This window comes from Anser cygnoides, chromosome 8 (genome assembly GCF_040182565.1).
Source record: "Anser cygnoides isolate HZ-2024a breed goose chromosome 8, Taihu_goose_T2T_genome, whole genome shotgun sequence".
Lineage (NCBI taxonomy): Eukaryota > Metazoa > Chordata > Aves > Anseriformes > Anatidae > Anser > Anser cygnoides.
The window spans coordinates 25000470-25018208 of NC_089880.1; the positions used below are offsets into that span (position 1 = coordinate 25000470).

Below are 17739 nucleotides of genomic sequence, written 5' to 3' on the forward strand. Positions count from 1 at the left end.
TAAAAGATATCGACTTTCCCCTCCAGATTTTAAAATGATTTAGAATAGGCAGTACTGGGGAAATACCTAAAACATCCTGTCAAATTAAGTATTTTCTCCAAGACTGTTCTCTAAGACACACAATTATTTCAGCTAAGAAGATGCCTGTGCAATGTATTAAGGAACAGAATGAACAACCAAAATATAAACTGGCTTAAATGGATGTCCAACGTACTGCATTTTTCCATTTGATTTTAATTTTCTTTTTCCTTCTCCCTGTTCGTTTTCCATCTCCATATAACATTTTTTTTTTCTCTCTGCTTGGTCTGTATCACATTTTTCTCTCTAATTCACTGGGCTCACTTTCCTCCTCACTGCTTGTATTTTTCCAGAGTCTCTCTTAATAAGAATAATTAAGGTTGGGTCAGATCTTCGAACCTGTTATTTGGAGCAGTATTGAATTCAAGCTTGTTCCACTGAACAAAAGCACTGCCTTCTTTTTCTTTCCAGCAGACTCACTCTCAAAAAAATAAAAAAAAAAAAAAGGTTCATAGGGCATATCTACCAGGCAGTAACGTGAAAGAAATTAAGTTGCTGCAATGCCCACAAGGCTGGGATTCTTCCTGCTGCTTGCAAAGCAACTGCGTTGATACCAATGCAACACAAACTCCTCCACAAATGCTGCCAAACCCTCTGAAGGCCTGGAGATGCCACTGGTGACTCACAAAAAGCCACTTGCTGGCCTGAAGGGCTGGAAAGGCCGCAAAAGCTTTCCCTGCCAGGTGTCATAACCAGGACCCTGAAGTGTCTCCATAGATTGGAGCCAAAGAATTTTGTGAGCACGGTCTGCACCGTGCCTCCCCATGGTAGCGCTATGTGAAGCATCCCTGATATCCAGCAGCTCTCAAGAAATTGGCTTGGCTCCCTTGCTTTCCAGCGTGGCGGGCTCAGACCCCAGGTATAATGCTTACTTTGTTCAGTTAAGTTATTCACGAATTGTAAAGGGGAGATCTGAGTGAAATGGGAATTTGGCCTGGCATTTTCATAATTGCAGGAACCCAGCTTTTATAGCATTAAAACCATATGAATTTAAATAAACCCTACTTCTCCTTCATCCCAGTAACTGGACGTAGACCACAGCTGCCCTCTGAGGTCCTGCTGGGTTTTCAGCACTGCCGGGAGTGGCAGGGAATCAGGTTTCCTCCCATTTCACTCTACAATGAATCTGTCTTCTTAGATAAACCTACTACCAGAGCATAACTGTGGTTAAGCCCCTCTTATAAGCCAACTGCCCACCACAACAATAATGTCATCTTCCTCTCTGTCATACTTTGCTTCACTTAGTTTCGCAGGGCACGAAGCTCACTACTCAGAAGGGGAATTGCAGAACCCAAAATAAATCCTGTATCCCTTGACCTTTTCCTCTGGTCTAGCATCGACAGTTTCGCATGTGTATTTCCCCGGAATTTTAACAACAGACTTCTCTTTCTTTACGGTAACCAAGTGCCTTCCCTAAAAGATATTTCTGCAATGTTACGGATTTTATTTAGCTCTGCTAAGCCTGAAGCTTAACCTTGAGAAAGAGCACATCTGCACTCTTCGGTATTTAGATACCTGCTAGATACGAAGGTCACTCAAATGCCTAAGTTCAGCTCAGGGCTGCAGTGTTTGAGATGAAGGTTTGTGCTAGCTTTTAGATGGCCAGTGATGTCTTTGCCATATCTGTGTATTGTCAGAGAGGAGAGGCAGCCAGCATTTAACACAGCAAACACTGTGCTTTCAGAGGTCCCACCTTCAACCCACGCCCAGCTTTTGCAACTCTATTAGCTTTCCTCACTGATGGGAAATAGGGAAAAACCAACACTTCCTGACGGAGAACTTCTTTTTGTATCAAGTATTGCAATTTAGGGAGCGCAGGTGCTTTACTACCCACTCCTGCGTTTAAGAAATCCAGCTCACCCTGGGCATAAGCATATTCAGCATTTCTTACAGCATCTGCAGCTGCAGTCAGCCTTGCAAGTTTAACACAAACCACACTCTTCACCCAACCCAAACAGCAGGGAAGAAGTGCTACTGTGTATTGAATTTTCTTTGCCTGTTAAACCCGACAACTTATTTTTCAGCTGAGTGAATAAGAACAGCTTTGTAGAGCTGTGTTAAAGTGCATTTCAGGTTTAGAAGATTTCCATTTACCTGAGGGTACCCACAGCATTTATTCTTATCTGTTTGATATGAGTCAGAAAGACAGTTTTCCTTTTGTGTGTGTGCGATAGACAATATGCCATGAGGAGCCATAATTAAAAGCTCCAAGGAGACAATCCTCAGAACATCTGGCCAGTGAAAGCCTTGAATATGGAAAATATAAATGTCAAGGCTCATATTTATGAATTGGAAGGGCCATGACGACATCTGCGAACAAGCTTTCTTCCAGAGCCCATTTGCTGTACATGGTTATTCACAGGCAACAACAAACATGTGCATGGATTACATGCACAGCCTGCACTCCCTTTCAGATGCTGAAGAACACATACTCCAATAACACACAAATGCTCTGTTCTCACAACACAAAAATACAAGTGTCTGCAAACCTCACAGCAAAGCTCTTGCATACCAGACCACAGTGGGATATGCTGTTGGTACAGATTAAAAATAGAGGGAGAAAAAGCCTTGCATGAACACAGAAGACAGTCAAACTCATTTAGTGTTAATTCTTACAGTGGAATAAACACACTGCTTTTTTGATTCTCTGCACAGGAGACATTTTGTATGATAGCTCCAATCCTGAAACCTAATATTTATGGTGGAGCAGTTATGGATGGGAATCTCAGAAGAGCCTAACCTATTCAATCATGGTAGCTTAATATTAACATCAAAATAAACTGTAGGTAAAATAAACTTGCTGATGGAGAACCTCTTTTTGTATCAAGAACTGCAATGTAGGGAATGTATTTATAGATGGCGATGGTGGAGGGGTCCCTTTGTACCTGCCTCCAGGGCCCATGCCAACCACACATAGCCACCGTTGAACAGGGCAAGTAGAAAAAATATGGGAGAAAAAGAAAATTCAAGCAGAAAATGGAGAATCACAAAACTGAAAAGTGAACAGGCTGTTCAAGATTAAGAGGAGTGCTGGCAGTGGGTAAGGAAATGTGACTGGGCTGGCTGAGAGAAACAGTGGAACAAGTGGGGATGTGCATCACTGAAAAGTGCTAGTGAAGAGATTATCGTAACTCAGCAGCTGCTCATTTTTGAAACTGAATCCTAAGCAAACATTTTATTTGTGCTGCATCAGGCAGATGCAGTGGCTTAAAAAGGCTTAAAAGGGTGTGCTATGGCAGGGCTATGTTTCGTCCAAGTCAGAAGTACACAAAAATGGGGCACATATAAACATGGAATATGGAATACCTTTATTTAACATATACCAAAAAAGTAGAAAACAAGAAAGAAGAGAAATCTCTTAATAGGTTCCATAAAACATCTTGTATTTTCAACCTTAATCAGCATTGAGGAGGAAGGAGCAGAAAGCGTTCTTGGATATCCAGTGCTGAAGCATACCTCACTGTTCAAAAATCTTAGCTTTTATGTGCTCCAATTTTGTTACTTGCTTGCCTTCAAAAATATGGATTTAATATTTGTGATGGATTTAAATTTCATGAAAATAAAATACCTAACACATTACCAATAAAGAATTTAGTTTCATGAAAGAAAACTGAAATCTATATATATCCCAATCATATCTCTATTTCCAAGAGACTTCAGTGTTCTTTATATCTAATGATTTTAGTTTTATGCATTTTTAGCTTTCTTTAAAATAGGGTACACGTACTGCTTCACATTAATAATTTATATCAGCAATGAGACAAATAATAGTGAAAATAAATACGCAAACATCAGCAACATTCAACTACGTAAAATCAACAGAACAAAGTAAAACATGCAGATCTTTTTTGTGGGTCTAGCAGGTGAAAGTGTGCCTGCACATCTTTGCAGCCCCATCTGGAGAATAACGAAGTAATTCCTTGACTTTACAAGGGGAAAGAAGTTATCACTCATGGCCTGCTGACAGGGAGGGTCTATTAGCACGGGGACGCTAGAGTTTTGGACACAAATGTCAAGATTTCCCATCCGTTATTGCGATGCACAGGAGAATTCTGTGCTGAGTGCGGGTTTCACAGCTTTAATTAATACGTTCTGTGCACTCTGACCAACCTGATAATCCAAGCAGCCTCTACAGAAAACATCTAGGGATGAAGGATATGTCATCACTGTATCGTATGTTACAGTCAGGAGATTTGCCTCTTATTTATATTGCACCAAGCTATCCGAGTTATCCTGTGCTGTTATTTTACTTCCACGGGAGGGCTTGAGTGCTTCGGGCTGGGTGAAGGGCTGGGTGAGAGGTGCCAACGTCAGCGCTTGTGTAAAGGAGGCATCAAGCCATCTGCCCATCTTAGAGGGGATTGAATAGAAACGGTAAAGAGACTAAGGAGGGGAAAATGCAGCATATAGGCCATGCTTTGCTCTCTGCTAAGGAGGAGCTGAGGAGCCTTTCACAGAAGCATGATGGTAAGTTCAAGAGAGGAATGCAATGGGGAGAGAGAAAAAGACCTATGGATATGCCGCTTCAGTGGCCAAAATGCCATCTTCTGGCCCCTGTATATCCAACAGAGTTCACTGAAAACTGGCCAAACTAGGAGCAGATTTTAGGCTGGTTTGAGATACAAAGCTGCTGTCTGCAGAGGAACTGGGATGGAGAATTCCTCCGGGAGGTGTTTTGAGACCACTCAGCGTGATGGAGGTGTCTCGTATCCCAGCTGTCAAACCACGAGTTTTTTCTGATGCGTAGGTATTTCTATGCCGTGCCCTGGAGGCTGAAGGCAGTTGCTGATAGGGATTGTGATCGTGAAAGCTTCCTGAGACGGAAATCCTGCCGGGAGAACAGTGAAGGAAACGGCAGACAGAAGTGCTGGAGGAAGGCCAGGGGGCCACACACCACAGCTAAGCCCCAAACAGCAATGAGGTGTGACAAGGGGAGAGGAAGGTGCGACTTCAGCACACCTCTGCTCCCGCTGCTCCTGCCTGCTGGAACAGCCCCTCTGGGAGACAGGGACCCGGTGAGAAGTCAGAAAGCTCCCAAAGCACTTCCTAATCCCCGGCCTTTAGCTAAGGTTAGGCTGAACTCGGGGCAAATGCAATGGTGGCAACTGGTTGCCTGGGTGTGTGGAGACAGGCTGGAGGAGGGAGGGACCCCCCTCCCCATGTGCATCAGTGGGCACGCAGAATCTGCGCAGTGTCCTTACCAGAGAGGCAGAGAGGGTAATTTAAACAAACAAGGCCCCAGTGATGGAAATTTCTATCTCAAAGCCACCATATGGAGGGAAATCATCTGACCACAATTTACCTGTTAGACTTCAAAAGTGTCTAGGTCTCCTCTAAAGAAAAGCAGCCTTTTCTTTAATGAAGTTAAGTACTGTATTTCAGCACCGTGTGTTGTGAAAAGGAAGCAATTTGGATTCATTTACTGAAATTTACCTTTCAGATGCAGTTAAGTGAAATTAAAAGTTTGTCTGAGTTGACAGAGTTCTGTTTTCCATCACTGCATTGTCTTGAAAGAAAGGATAACAGGCTAAGTGCTTAAATTCCATCCAAACTGATAAGGTTCACTCTACACAGGCACACTCAGTGCAGTTTATTACACATTGTCTCCCTTCATCCATCACTGGTATAACTTTTTTTCCCCCTAAAATAATTGTTGCTTCTAGAAGAAATTGATATTTGTGATGTTATTGCATTCGTCTGGGGTTGAACAGTCAGCACTAGGCTATCAGAGAAATGCCATTTCCAATTACAGGGGGAATTCATTTTATTTCCCATTAATAGCAGGTTTTGCAGGGCTAAGCTTACATCTGGGACAAGAATCTCTTTTTCTCTTGTCTGATTCTCTTCCTTGAATTCCTTTTCTATACAAGTGAAGCATCTGTGCATCCTCAGCGTCTTCCCCAATGCTGTCTTTGCCCAGATCTCTGCCTCGGCAGTGGGAGTGAACCTCTGATTTGCCCATGATGCCCTCTCTAATTCTTTCTTCCCATCGCTGCATTTCTCGCTTTTGCATCCTCCAGCTGCCATCATTCCTTCCAAACCTCACGCCTCCTGAAGCATCCTCCCAGCTACTAACTCCCCTCCCTCCCTTTTCCCAGGGAGCTTCCCTCCCGCCCTACTGAGGGCCACGGCAGCTGTAATGCTCCTACTCCTCTTGGGAGAGGTTCTCCATTGTTTTGGGCTGTCTGTAACCTTAAACTGTTTGCCTGACCTAGAACAAAGGTGCAACACTGATTTGGCCTTTGCTCACTACTCTGAAACATCACAGGCATCTCTGTTCTTTCAATTTACTTAGCAGCTCTTCATGAAAAGCCAGTGAATGATCTGTAATTAATTATATATTACAAGGAGAAGCTTAGCTAACACAGTGTCAACAGAAACAATAACATACTCTGTGTGCGAGACTACAGCCTTACAGCACAAGGGTTTTGCGTCCCCTCCTTGCTGCCCCAACTGACTTCTGGCTACAAGAGCTAGCTAGGGTCTTAATATTGTCTCCATTCAAATTCCTCCCAATGACAGACTTCAGATCTGCGCCTTTCTGCAAAATCAAGTAGTTAGAAAAAATATCCTGCTACTTGAAATCTCCATTTCATTTTGGTTCTTGACAAACAATTTCAAACACAAATTGTAGCCAGGCAGGGCTTTTTCATCTTGTTTAGATTTGGAGGGAAGGAGGCAGATGGGAGAGGAAACCACACATTTCATCAGTGTTTTTTACTTTTTTAATAGCCTTCACTGAATTGTTCAGTGAAGCCTATTACCCAGGAGATCAGCAAATCTCAGATCTGTCAGAGACAGGGAGAAGACAGAGCAGGAGCTTTCTCATCCTCCACAGCAGTACTAACCTTCAAACACACAAATCTAAACACCGTCCACTCAGGGGTGCCAACTCAAATGCCTCAGCTGTTAAGACAGAACAAAAACGAAAGGACAATCTCCAAGGTATAGCTGAAAGTAAATACTAATAATGATATGTGACATTAAATGATGACTCATTTTTCATGAGGCCATTTCAGATTGTAGCTGTAACCTCGGATCAGACCAGAAAGACTGTGTGAGCTGAAGTCTTAGTGGAACCATTAATTATGGATTTCCTGGCTTTTATAAGTTGGAGTCAGACCTTTGATGTTCCTTTAAGATTGTTCTCCTGTGTTCATTTCCTTTGTTTCTGTGCTGGTAGCTTAAAAAAACACCTTAAGATTTCCATAGGAGTGTATGAGATAGCCTAGAGATCCATAGTCCATAAAAGCCCTGCAATTCATGGCTCATAAAGTCCTGTAATCCACGGTCAATAAAGCATTGGAAAAGAGCTGTATGAACCACGGTCATTTCACAGTTCAATGAGGTTCATACAAGAATCAATAATCTGGTTTAAATTTGCCTGGATTTGTCCTCCACCTGTATATTTCCCTTTGACTTTTCAGGTTGAAAGGTGGCTCAGACAGCTGAATTCTGAAGACCTTGCATGGAAACAATGAATTTTATACAGCTTTTACCTCCCCCAAAAACATAACAATGACCTAAATCCCTCTACTTTGTCTCAAAGTCAAGTTTCAGGTGACAACAGGTAAGTTAGGAAACTCAAAGTGGAAGAAGAACCATTAGGAGAGACTGAGCCACAGCTCAGGATAACACTAGATGCACGGAGCTCAGTCCACACAGAGACGTTCCATACAGAAACAGGAGGGGGGGCTCCAATTTAAGTATATGCAATCGTGTAATGGATATGTGGACAGGCCAGAGTATGAGCTTCCAGTCTATCAGTTATCCTCCAAAAATGAGTGCTAACAGTCTCACTGTTGAGTGCTGGTGAACTTTATTGGGGCAACACAACGTAAGTTCACGTGCTTTGCCCGTATTATTAGTCTTCCTACCTGTTTCCTCCCAAGAACGATCGTGCTACAAAGTCTGGCGACAGGCACAAATTTCTGCTCTTTTCTTGCCAATCAGAAGGGAACCAGTTAGAAAGAACACACTGTTTATTGCCTTGTGCAAGGTCCAGCTTGCAATTAATACTGATGAAACACAACTGCCAAAAGCACAATATGCAGCAGCTGGTTTATGACAGTTGAGACCCCATCCAATTTATGGGGAAACCAGAGCTGGTAGTGAGTCTGTGATTTAGCTGAACAGTTTGTAGTTTTTGTTTTGTTTTGTTTCCAGGAAAACACCAGAAGTTGCTCCAGAACTGCAGAAGCACTAAATCCATCTGAAAGCACCAAGGCAAACTTCCCTTATTCCAGCCTTTCCTCATTTCTAGGGCTGTGATCTCCCACTAATACCTCCCTGGGATCTTTCAGCAAGCAGGCTACACACAGAGTCTGGTTCATCACCAGCGTGGTGGGAGCGGAAACTTATGTTTCCTCATCCCAATCTGCACCCTAATGAAATGGAAGTAAAGGGATAAAAGGTTTTGATTCAGATGAAATCTCTCACGAGCACAGAGTGAATAATTTAACTGTAACCTGGAGAGCTACCCTTTTAAAGACTTTTCCTAGGAATATTTCTTACTGAAATAAAAACAACAAAAGGCACAAAAGTCTGCCAAAGCTATGCAAGCACCACTGCTTTAAGCTCCCAGCTGCACATTTCCATAGCCCTATCAGGCCCAATATCCAATATCCTTTCCGGATAGATGAGAAGGGGGCAGGAGGAATGTGGCTAACTGCCAGGCTCCTGCAAGATCTGACTGTTTAAGCACCCCACTTACATTACTGGTAAGGTGAGCTGACCCAGACATCCATGTGGAACGCTGGGCCATCGTGGGACACCACGATTTGGCATGTCCTAGGTAGAAGGCATATACAGAATTCCCTCGTTTTTGAGGTAATGAACTATGTAGGACCAAATACTTTTTAGTTCATGCTTAAACAACCTCCGTAGAGAGGATCCAACACTGAACACTCTTTGAGAACAAAACAGATCTGATTCTTCTTAACAAAGCTGGCATTAACATCAGATATACCCTTATTACAGTAAGATTTTTATACACCACTGAAATAACAACCCTTATATCACTTATCCCAAGAAAAGAAAACAACAAACCACAATAAAAATGGGGCAACTGCTCCTTAAAAAGAATGAATAGTAATAATAATAACAAAAGAATGCAAATACATAGAGGTTTTTCCTTAGTAAAGGCAGAAGCCTCTGAGAGACTCTGACTTACTTGGATTGCTATGGAAAAGCACTTTAAGTGCTATGAAAATGGGAATAAGATTAATGCCAACAGAGAGACAATAATGATATGTACAGGTGAGCAGCCAGTTCCCAGTTTGTTGTTTTCAAGCAATCTGAGGTGTTAAAACATTTCAGCCCCAGAACACAGAAGACTGTCAGATATCTCAGAATCTTGAAAACTCCCAGGAGGAGTCTAAATGGCTGGAAAATGGCTCAGTCTTTGGGCTGAAAACTGACAGTAAATATTGGAAAATAATTACTGGAAGTAGGGCAAAAAGAATATTTTCCCTCATCATTTTTTCCTGTTTTTACTCTGGTAACTGTTTATTTCTGTATATTTTAAATATTCTGAGTATTAGTGTTCTTTCTACTTTAGATTAAATGTTCCTATGAGCCTTCCTCCAAGTTTTTCATTATGCTCCAAAAACAACACCTCACTCTCCATCTCTCCCATTTAGCCGTTCTCCAACCCTTCTTATGGTCTATCAACAAAGGCTGGGATCAGTAAAGGGCAACTATTTAGGAGACAACAGGATGAGGACAAGAGCCATAAAAGTTATGACTCACCTGTCTTCTATCCGAACCCAGAGGTCATTGAATTGCCTCTGGCGATGATGTTTGTACTGCTTCTTGTGCCATTTCTTCTGCCTGCCAAACTCTTCCAGCTGGCTGATACTGTCCGGCAACAGGAGGTGAGGAGACAGGCTGTCTTCTTCGTCCATCTGCAGGGGCTCCAGGGAAGGAGACGTCAGTGGGACCTGCTCAGAAAGCTGGAGGGCAGGCAGGGCTGTTGCTGAGGACCCTTCCAAGGCTGGACTTGTCTTTGTCGTCCTTGAACTGCAAAACACATTTAAACATTTGGTGAACACGTGAGGGACAGTGCTAAGAAAAGGTGAAGACGGAGGACTACACCACTCGGTGGGTGCTGCTAGCTGCTAAGGAGGTGTACAAGGAGAGAGGCTTTGCTCTGGAGCAGTGGCTAAACATAGCAGCGTATTTCCTAGAAAACTGCCAAGTAAACACCAATCTGAAAAATGGTGAAGAGACAGATGATAAGCTATTGTTGATCTCTTGAATTTTAACTACTTATAGGTTTTGGAGTCTCCTGTATGGGTTACCATCACCTCCCGCAGTGGTCTGAAGGCTAAATGGCAAAACTGGGACACTCGCTGAGGAAAACAAATTGTCAACTAATGAATGCCCTAACAGAAGCAAAACTTAAACGAATGAGGTAACATTAGATCCCTTCTTTTTTTCAACTTTGGATATCATCTGTGGGAAACAAATAATTGTTTTGACTGCAACAGTAATTATATTTGTTCATCTGAGTTAGGACTGGTGACGGGAATGCCCAAACTGCTGACAGAAGCACAGTCTAATGGCTGGCCTGCTGGGATGGGATTTGTGAGGTCCAAATTATAGCATTTTTTGTATAATCAAGAAGTTAGGCAAAAAAGAAAGGGGATAAATGACCTCTCCTGGGTCATGAAACAATACTGCCGGAGCTCTTCACTTCTCCTGTTTGAAATACTACCACCTCTTGCATCTGACCGTAAATCTGCAGCAAAAGGCCTTCTATTGATTTCATCTTCTAGAGTTTCACTGATTTTAGAAAAAAAGTCAATATAAACTCTCTTCTTTGATACGTGGCCACGTCAATTTACATTTTTGAGCTATGATATCTGAAACAAAAATCTAATAAAGCACTACTGACACAACTGGATTTTTTTTTCTAACTTCAGTAGAAGTTCCTATTTGGTCTTAATTGCAAGAGAGGATGGTCCAATGAGTTGCAGGTAGAGAAAATGGAAGAGAAATAATAGGCAATATGAAGCTGTGGTCTGTGAAACTATTTCTATTACATGGATGCTATGACTTTTATGACAGAAACAATTAAAGCCATGTGAAAAGCTTTGCCTCCTGAGTGAAACCAGTAAGACATTTTAATGAAAAAGTAATAAGAAATCCTAAACTTCATTGGTGACAATGTACAAAATGTGCTGCAAGTGAAACCACATGTTTCATTTACAGAACATTTTGTTCTCTTCCAAAAAAGTCACATCTACTACTAATAATGGCAGCTTTTTTCTTTTCGATATTTTTGATGTCCATTACAATAGCACTCAGGATGGTCATATCTATTTCCACCGCATCATGTTTCACCTAAAGGTCCTTTGATCTTTACTAGCTACTGAGTATTAATTATCACTGCTATGAGACTCACTGGCAACTACAGCAACTTTGTCACTCGTAGCCAACATTAATGATTTTTTTCAGAGATCATATGACAGACAGAAAAGAAAGATACTTGCTTAAATTAATTCTAAAATTCTCCAATGTTGCTTTCATTAATAACAGACACCAAGAAGTCCCATACTTTCCTGTTTTTCCAAGCATTCAGACTTCCAGTGAGTCAGTTTTGAACTCATTCACACTCATTCCACACACTATTTTAATTTCACAGAGAGATCTACTGGTTCTAGATGTTTTTTCCGAGTAAGACTTTCTTCCATGATTCACGTTGAGGATGAGTTTTCATCAGTGCAGCAACTTTCTCTGAAAGATCTTGGAGCTCTCCAAAGTTTTCATGTTTTCTTCACTGTGCTTATGACTGCGTAGCAATACCATCTCCAGAGTCAAGTAAAAGGAAAGGCTCTCATAGATTTGCAATGGATGGGTTCATTCAGGTCACAGCAGACACACTCTTAATTTTTATCCAACCATGGTGGTGGATCAGTGAAGTATCAACATGCGAATACAGCCACTTCGTGGCTTGGAAGACAACATGGTGCAAACTTGGCCGGATGGTTTGGGCAGCTGGGAAGGGCCTGGACCAACCGTACACAAGCAGCATGTGGGCAACTGCACTGGCAGTGGGCAGCAGAAATCCCTGGCCTCATCTCCTCCTGTGCTTATGCCAAAGCAATGGGAATACAGGTTGATTGCTACTGCCCAAAGATAGATCGTGCTGGTACTACCCTGGATACCTCTGCTCTTTGGTGTTGTGTTAACACTCAGATCTTCCTACAAGCCATCCACTCACATGCACATCAAGGTGAAGAGCCCTGACCCTGGCTACCAGGCTGCAGTGGGCAGAAACATGGTAAGAAGGCAGGAGAATGAAGCAGATGCAAGAACCTGAAGCTGAAATTGAGCTGCTGCCAAATTTCTGTTTCCACTGGCTTTGTGGAACCAAAACCATGTCTCATGCTCTGATCAGTTGGCAGCAAGATCGCATCAGTAATTCCTCGAGATGCTCTAGGCAGGAGCAGCCCCCACATCAGGCCACATCTGCCAGTAAAAGCCTGGGGCCACCACTTGGTTCCCTGAATGCTTTCAGAGACATCTGAACACATACTTTCCACCTTTTAACACCTACTATTTTGTTACACATGTTTATCTTGCTCTGAACTCCTAGTAAACTGGAATCAGTGGAGAGGTGTTTTTACGGGTTGAGATTTTAGAAACCACTTAATAGGACTGGCAGCTCACTTCTTATTAAAATTAATGAGTTTGGGCATCAAAATCCCAATGGTGGCTTTGAAAGCTTCTGGCTTAATTGTTTCCACTGCCATCACATGAGCCACAGGTTGTAAACTCGATATTTCAGAACATTCTTTGGGAAGAGAATAAATAAACATTGAAGAAATGTTAAAATGTTGTAACCCAAAGAGGGTTATAAACTAACCACTTGTTCTTTAGAGTCGATGCACAGGGAATATATCCATTGTGGCAACTGCATATTACACTTGGTCAATATTTGTTCCACTATTCCTGCACTACTAATAATTATCCCAAGACCTAAGAAAGACTGTTGAAGATTATATGTTGATGCGTGCTTGCATCTATATGTTTTAAGCTATGTTGAAGCACTGAAGCTTGAGAATATTGGGAATCAGAGGGGTGAAATATCCTTGGTAAAAACATCTGCAGACTCAACAACTCTTCCTAATAAATGAAAACAAAATCACACACAGCATGTGAAAAATAAAATGGTCTAAAAAAACAGACACAGTGACAATAACAAAAAGCCAGTCGTCAAGTTTTAGACATGTAAAAATGATTTGTTTTTTGAAATTGACTTAATAAAACCTAGAGAGCTAGTTGTTTCCAAATCCGATCATCATCCTACAGACGTTTAACAAAAAGTAAAAATAAAATTTTCAAACCAGCAGAATATGCACATTTAATCCGAATACATTGTAAGAATAAAGATATTTTAATTCAAAGCAAGGTAGACTTCCTATCAGATGATAACCTTCCCACTGATTTAATTAAAATTTTTATTAATACATTTAAAATGGGCCTGAATTTATTCCTATTCTGGATTTTCCCCCCCCGAAAAAAGACACCCCCTCCCACCCCCCCAATATTTGCAATAGGATACCTGGGCAATAGATCTCTTCACTGCATGAAGCTTTACCGTTAGATTCACTGATGATTTCATGGACTATTTCATGCCTTTCCTTTGGTCTCAGTCTCATTGCACTCTGTTAGCACAGCTGCACTGGATGAAACCATGGGGATATAATATACTTTTTTTTCACTCCTTCACTACTGCTGAGACAGCTTTTCAAGATACATAGCTATTTTTAAAGCCACAGAAAAGCAGAGCTAGTTTTCACTTTGTGAGGCCACAGTGCCTTTTCTCAAGAAGGAGTGAGAAACCACCCAAATATCTTGGTCCATACAAAGATCTCAGAGATTTTTCATGAATAACTTGATACAACTCCAGGCTCCGAGGTTCCACCCATTTTTAAATGTATCATTCCCACATGGGATGGTGTTTGAGAAACTAAAAATATTTCAGACCCTTAGGTGGGTTTCTCTCATCTCTGACCTTAATTTCCTTCCCTGGGAAGCACAGTTCTGCAAAACAACCTCCCTGAAATCATGAAGTTCAAATAAGAAAACCAGGGAGTCTCAGCAAACAACCTAAGTTGCTTTATCCTATGGAACAGAAAATAGTGAAAACAGGAAAACATTTGTTCTTATTCATTCTTGAAAATGCTTAATCCAACAGACAAAGACCCCTGTGGTTTTGTTTCACTTCTGGTGGATTTGCCATCCTTTTCTAATTCTTTTCAAGAATTAAAAGAACAAAACAAAACATGCAAGTAGATTAGGCAGTTGTACGCTCCATTAGACTGTCTCAGCATTTCTCTTTCTGCCTTGTGGTCTCCAGTGTCTCTGTGTTGGCACTGATTATAGAAATTTGACTCATCATCAGGATTTGCCAGGCTTACAGAGGGGATCTGGTCGGAAAAACAAAATGAGCATCATGAAGTCCTGTAATAGCTTCTTTTCATAATTCCCATGCTCACAATTGCTCTGGCCCTACTTCCCCTCAACCCCAAGCCACCTGGGATTGCCGACGTGCCTTCCTGCCTGCCAGGCAAGCACCCCTCCTGCCCTCACATCATCTGCTCGGAGGGCTTTGTCCATCTCCCAAGTGGAACACCTCCTCCACAGGGCCACAGATTTGCCCTCGCTTTAGCTCATGAGATAGGAGATGCCATTCAGAGACCCCAACAGAAGCACCTCCTCTTACAGCCAACTCACTTCAACCACTCGTCAGTAACAACAAGGAACCTACTCCCCAAGACAACGCTTTTAAGCACTTTGCTACCTTCCATACAACTAAATCTTTCATCTATTTTTCAGTGATTTTGCGGTAACATCTTTGTTCACTTGGATACGTGCAGAATCTCTTAAAACCCAAGTTGGCCAATTTGTTATTTGCATCTTGTCTTTGTGTTGTGAGAAATGGAAAAGCGTCGTTCAGCACACTGCCATGGTTTGCATCCACTTTGAAAGTAAGGCGCCGGTGCCGAGCTTTTTCCTTTGCTCCTTGCTTCAGTTTTCAAGACTGTCAGACAAGGAAAGAATTTGTTTCGAGAGACAAGCTGTGGTGATAGCACGGAATGTGTGATGTGGCAGCTTTATCCTTATGCCACCGTTCTTGGGATGCACCAGGACTGTAGCCAGGCACTAAGTTAAGAACATTTTATTATAGACGTTTTCCCATAAATTTCAATTTGGGAGTCTTTGTCAAAGCAAGAATCCATCAGTCCTTCATAAGCATCTTGCCTCCCCTTGCCACAGGCCACAGAGACATCTGCTTCTTGCTTTTTTTTTTTTTTTTTCCTTACGCATCTCTCAGAGAGAACAGTCATCCCCACCACAAGATGGGCACCAGAATGTCCTGTCCCACAAGAAGCTTGACATTTCTTTCTTTTCCATGCTAGGATGAAACTCGGATTTCCATAGCTCTTGGGACAGCAGCAAACAAAAGGAGAACAGAAAACCAGGCAGAAATCCTAACCCACCCCAGCACAGCTTATAGGGCCTCCCACTGTTGATGTACAGTACAGATCTAAGCCATGGTCTCTCACATTACCAGGTGACACCAGTATGTACCATCACGGAGTTCACCTCCTTCACGTCAAAAGCGTGAATTTATTTATTCCTTACTGCAAAAGAGAGTAACTCCAAAGAAGAGATCGGAGGACTAGATTTGTCCCATACTGCTTCAGGTGTTCAGCCCAATTGTTTAATCAATCACCATATGCTTCCCCTACAGTCAAAGGAAAAAAGGTGAAAACCCAGGCTGCTGATTTATCCTATGTATTTGCATCTGGATTCTTTGGAGATGCCCACCCCTCTCCTTTAGTGACCATGCAGTCCTAACCTATCTGAGCTGATTCAGACAAGTGCCATAAATTGCTGAGGATGAATTTGGGCTCAAGAGACAGCAAAACAGAATACCTGTGAAATCCCTGGCTATTCAATCACCTGAAAAAAAGCTCTGGTTGGCTTAATTATAATGAGGTTATTTTATTTAGTATGCTGTGCCTTAGGCCTGTATGCTACAGTTAAAGCATTGCCATTTCTTAACAGAATTTGGAAACAAAGTTGTTTTCATTTTTGCACCAGTCTACTACAACTCACGATCAGTTAAATTAGGTTAAGTAATTAAATTAGATTACAGTCCACCCAAAACTTGGATGGTATCTCTGGACTTAAAATCCACATCACAGTATTTGTCTGGGAAGAACCACTGCTTTTCAAGAACTGTGACCTTAGTCTGAGAGGGAATTTGGTCCTCCGTATAAACATATAAATGCAAATACTCAACTCTGTGCATAAACAAAGTGAAAAGCTTGTGAGGTCAAGCTATTCCCATGGATTTTAATGTTTTCCTTCCTAGTCTGAGAAACTATAAAATGAAAGAAGTGTGTAGAAGTTTTCTTGCCTATTCCATTTCATTAAAAGTGGAGCTGATCTGCGGCACAGAAGAAATGTAAACTTTTTTGCAATTTGAGTGGTTGAATTTACTGAAAAAATGAGAGAGCTAAAACATTTGTAATGTGCCATTTCCACATTTTCAAATGGCCTTTTATTTCAGAAAAGTCAAAATGTTTCATTTCAGCACTTTCTGAACAAAGCTTTTGATTTTTTTTTGAGTCCTCTGTTTTCAAAGACTTAAACGCTACAAAGTGTCCTTTTTTGTTTAAAAATTGATCTCAATTAAAAAGGAAAACCCAACTAATAAATACAAATGACAAAACCCAACCCCTGCTTTCAAAGACGTCCTCAGAATATTCCTTTTCATTTTGCTGTGAACTCATTTCCCCCTTCTCAACTGTTTTTTGGTTCAGTTCCTGAACTAAACCATCCTTTGTTCATGCTTCTTTAGCGTTAAGATGTATGAGCAGTGCGCTCCAGCCTCAGAAGACGGGCTGTGCCCACAGAGGAAGGATGGGCTGACTCTCCGGTCTTGCTTCTATCTCCCACGTTAATAAGTAAATAAGATCCTTCTCTGCCCTTATGGCACACAGAAGGGCTCATAGCCTCACTTCAGACCCTGCTCCCTAAATCTTCACACTCTTACTATCACCATGCCAGCTAATTGTTAAGCTATTTATACCTAGGTAGTGTGGTTTATGCAGAACACTCATAACATTGCTGCCTTTGGAGCCTCACTGCCTCATGGAAGTTGTACTCAAAGCTGCTTGGAGAGGAACCTGTCCCACAGCTCAAGACAGTCTATTTTCTGCTCCAGCATCCTGGTTCAATGTGGGATCATGTAGCTACGTGGCTGCCCTGGGAAATCTGGTTTGTTCTGGAAGTCCACTTCACAGAGGACAGAAAGGGCCTGGCATTCAAATTACAATTCCTATATGCCCATGTACCACTGGAAGACCTGTCACATAACATTAACCGCAATGTTTAATCTTCTTCTAATGAATTTTTGCATGCTGACTTTGCAATGAATTTACAGTATTTCTGCTTTTCCTCCCCGATTTTGGACAGAAACAAATACTGGAGTGTCAGCACTGTCTCTGGAGTAGAAAACCTAACTTCTGGCCAATTTTTCCAATAACACACAGTTTTTCTGATGAATCTAAAGTGATGTGATTACCCCACAAAACAACATTTTAGGCTTGCATTCTTATTAAACTGGAGTATTTTCAA

General features: G+C 41.7%; 1 protein-coding gene across 2 annotated transcripts in view; it reads right to left on the reverse strand.

Moving 5' to 3' along the window:
* TRABD2B (TraB domain containing 2B) overlaps positions 1-17739 on the reverse strand; it is a 278502-nt gene that overhangs the window by 8999 nt on the left and 251764 nt on the right. The window contains exons 6-7 of one of the 2 annotated variants that reach the window (XM_067001943.1): positions 9829-10098; positions 461-4906 (exon numbers count right to left, since the gene is read on the reverse strand). In XM_067001943.1, the coding sequence (XP_066858044.1) occupies positions 4651-4906; positions 9829-10098 (526 nt within the window). In that variant the 3' untranslated portion in view covers positions 461-4650. Of the gene's footprint in view, positions 1-460; positions 4907-9828; positions 10099-17739 lie in introns of those variants that run through there. The other variant, XM_067001944.1, reaches the window with a different exon arrangement.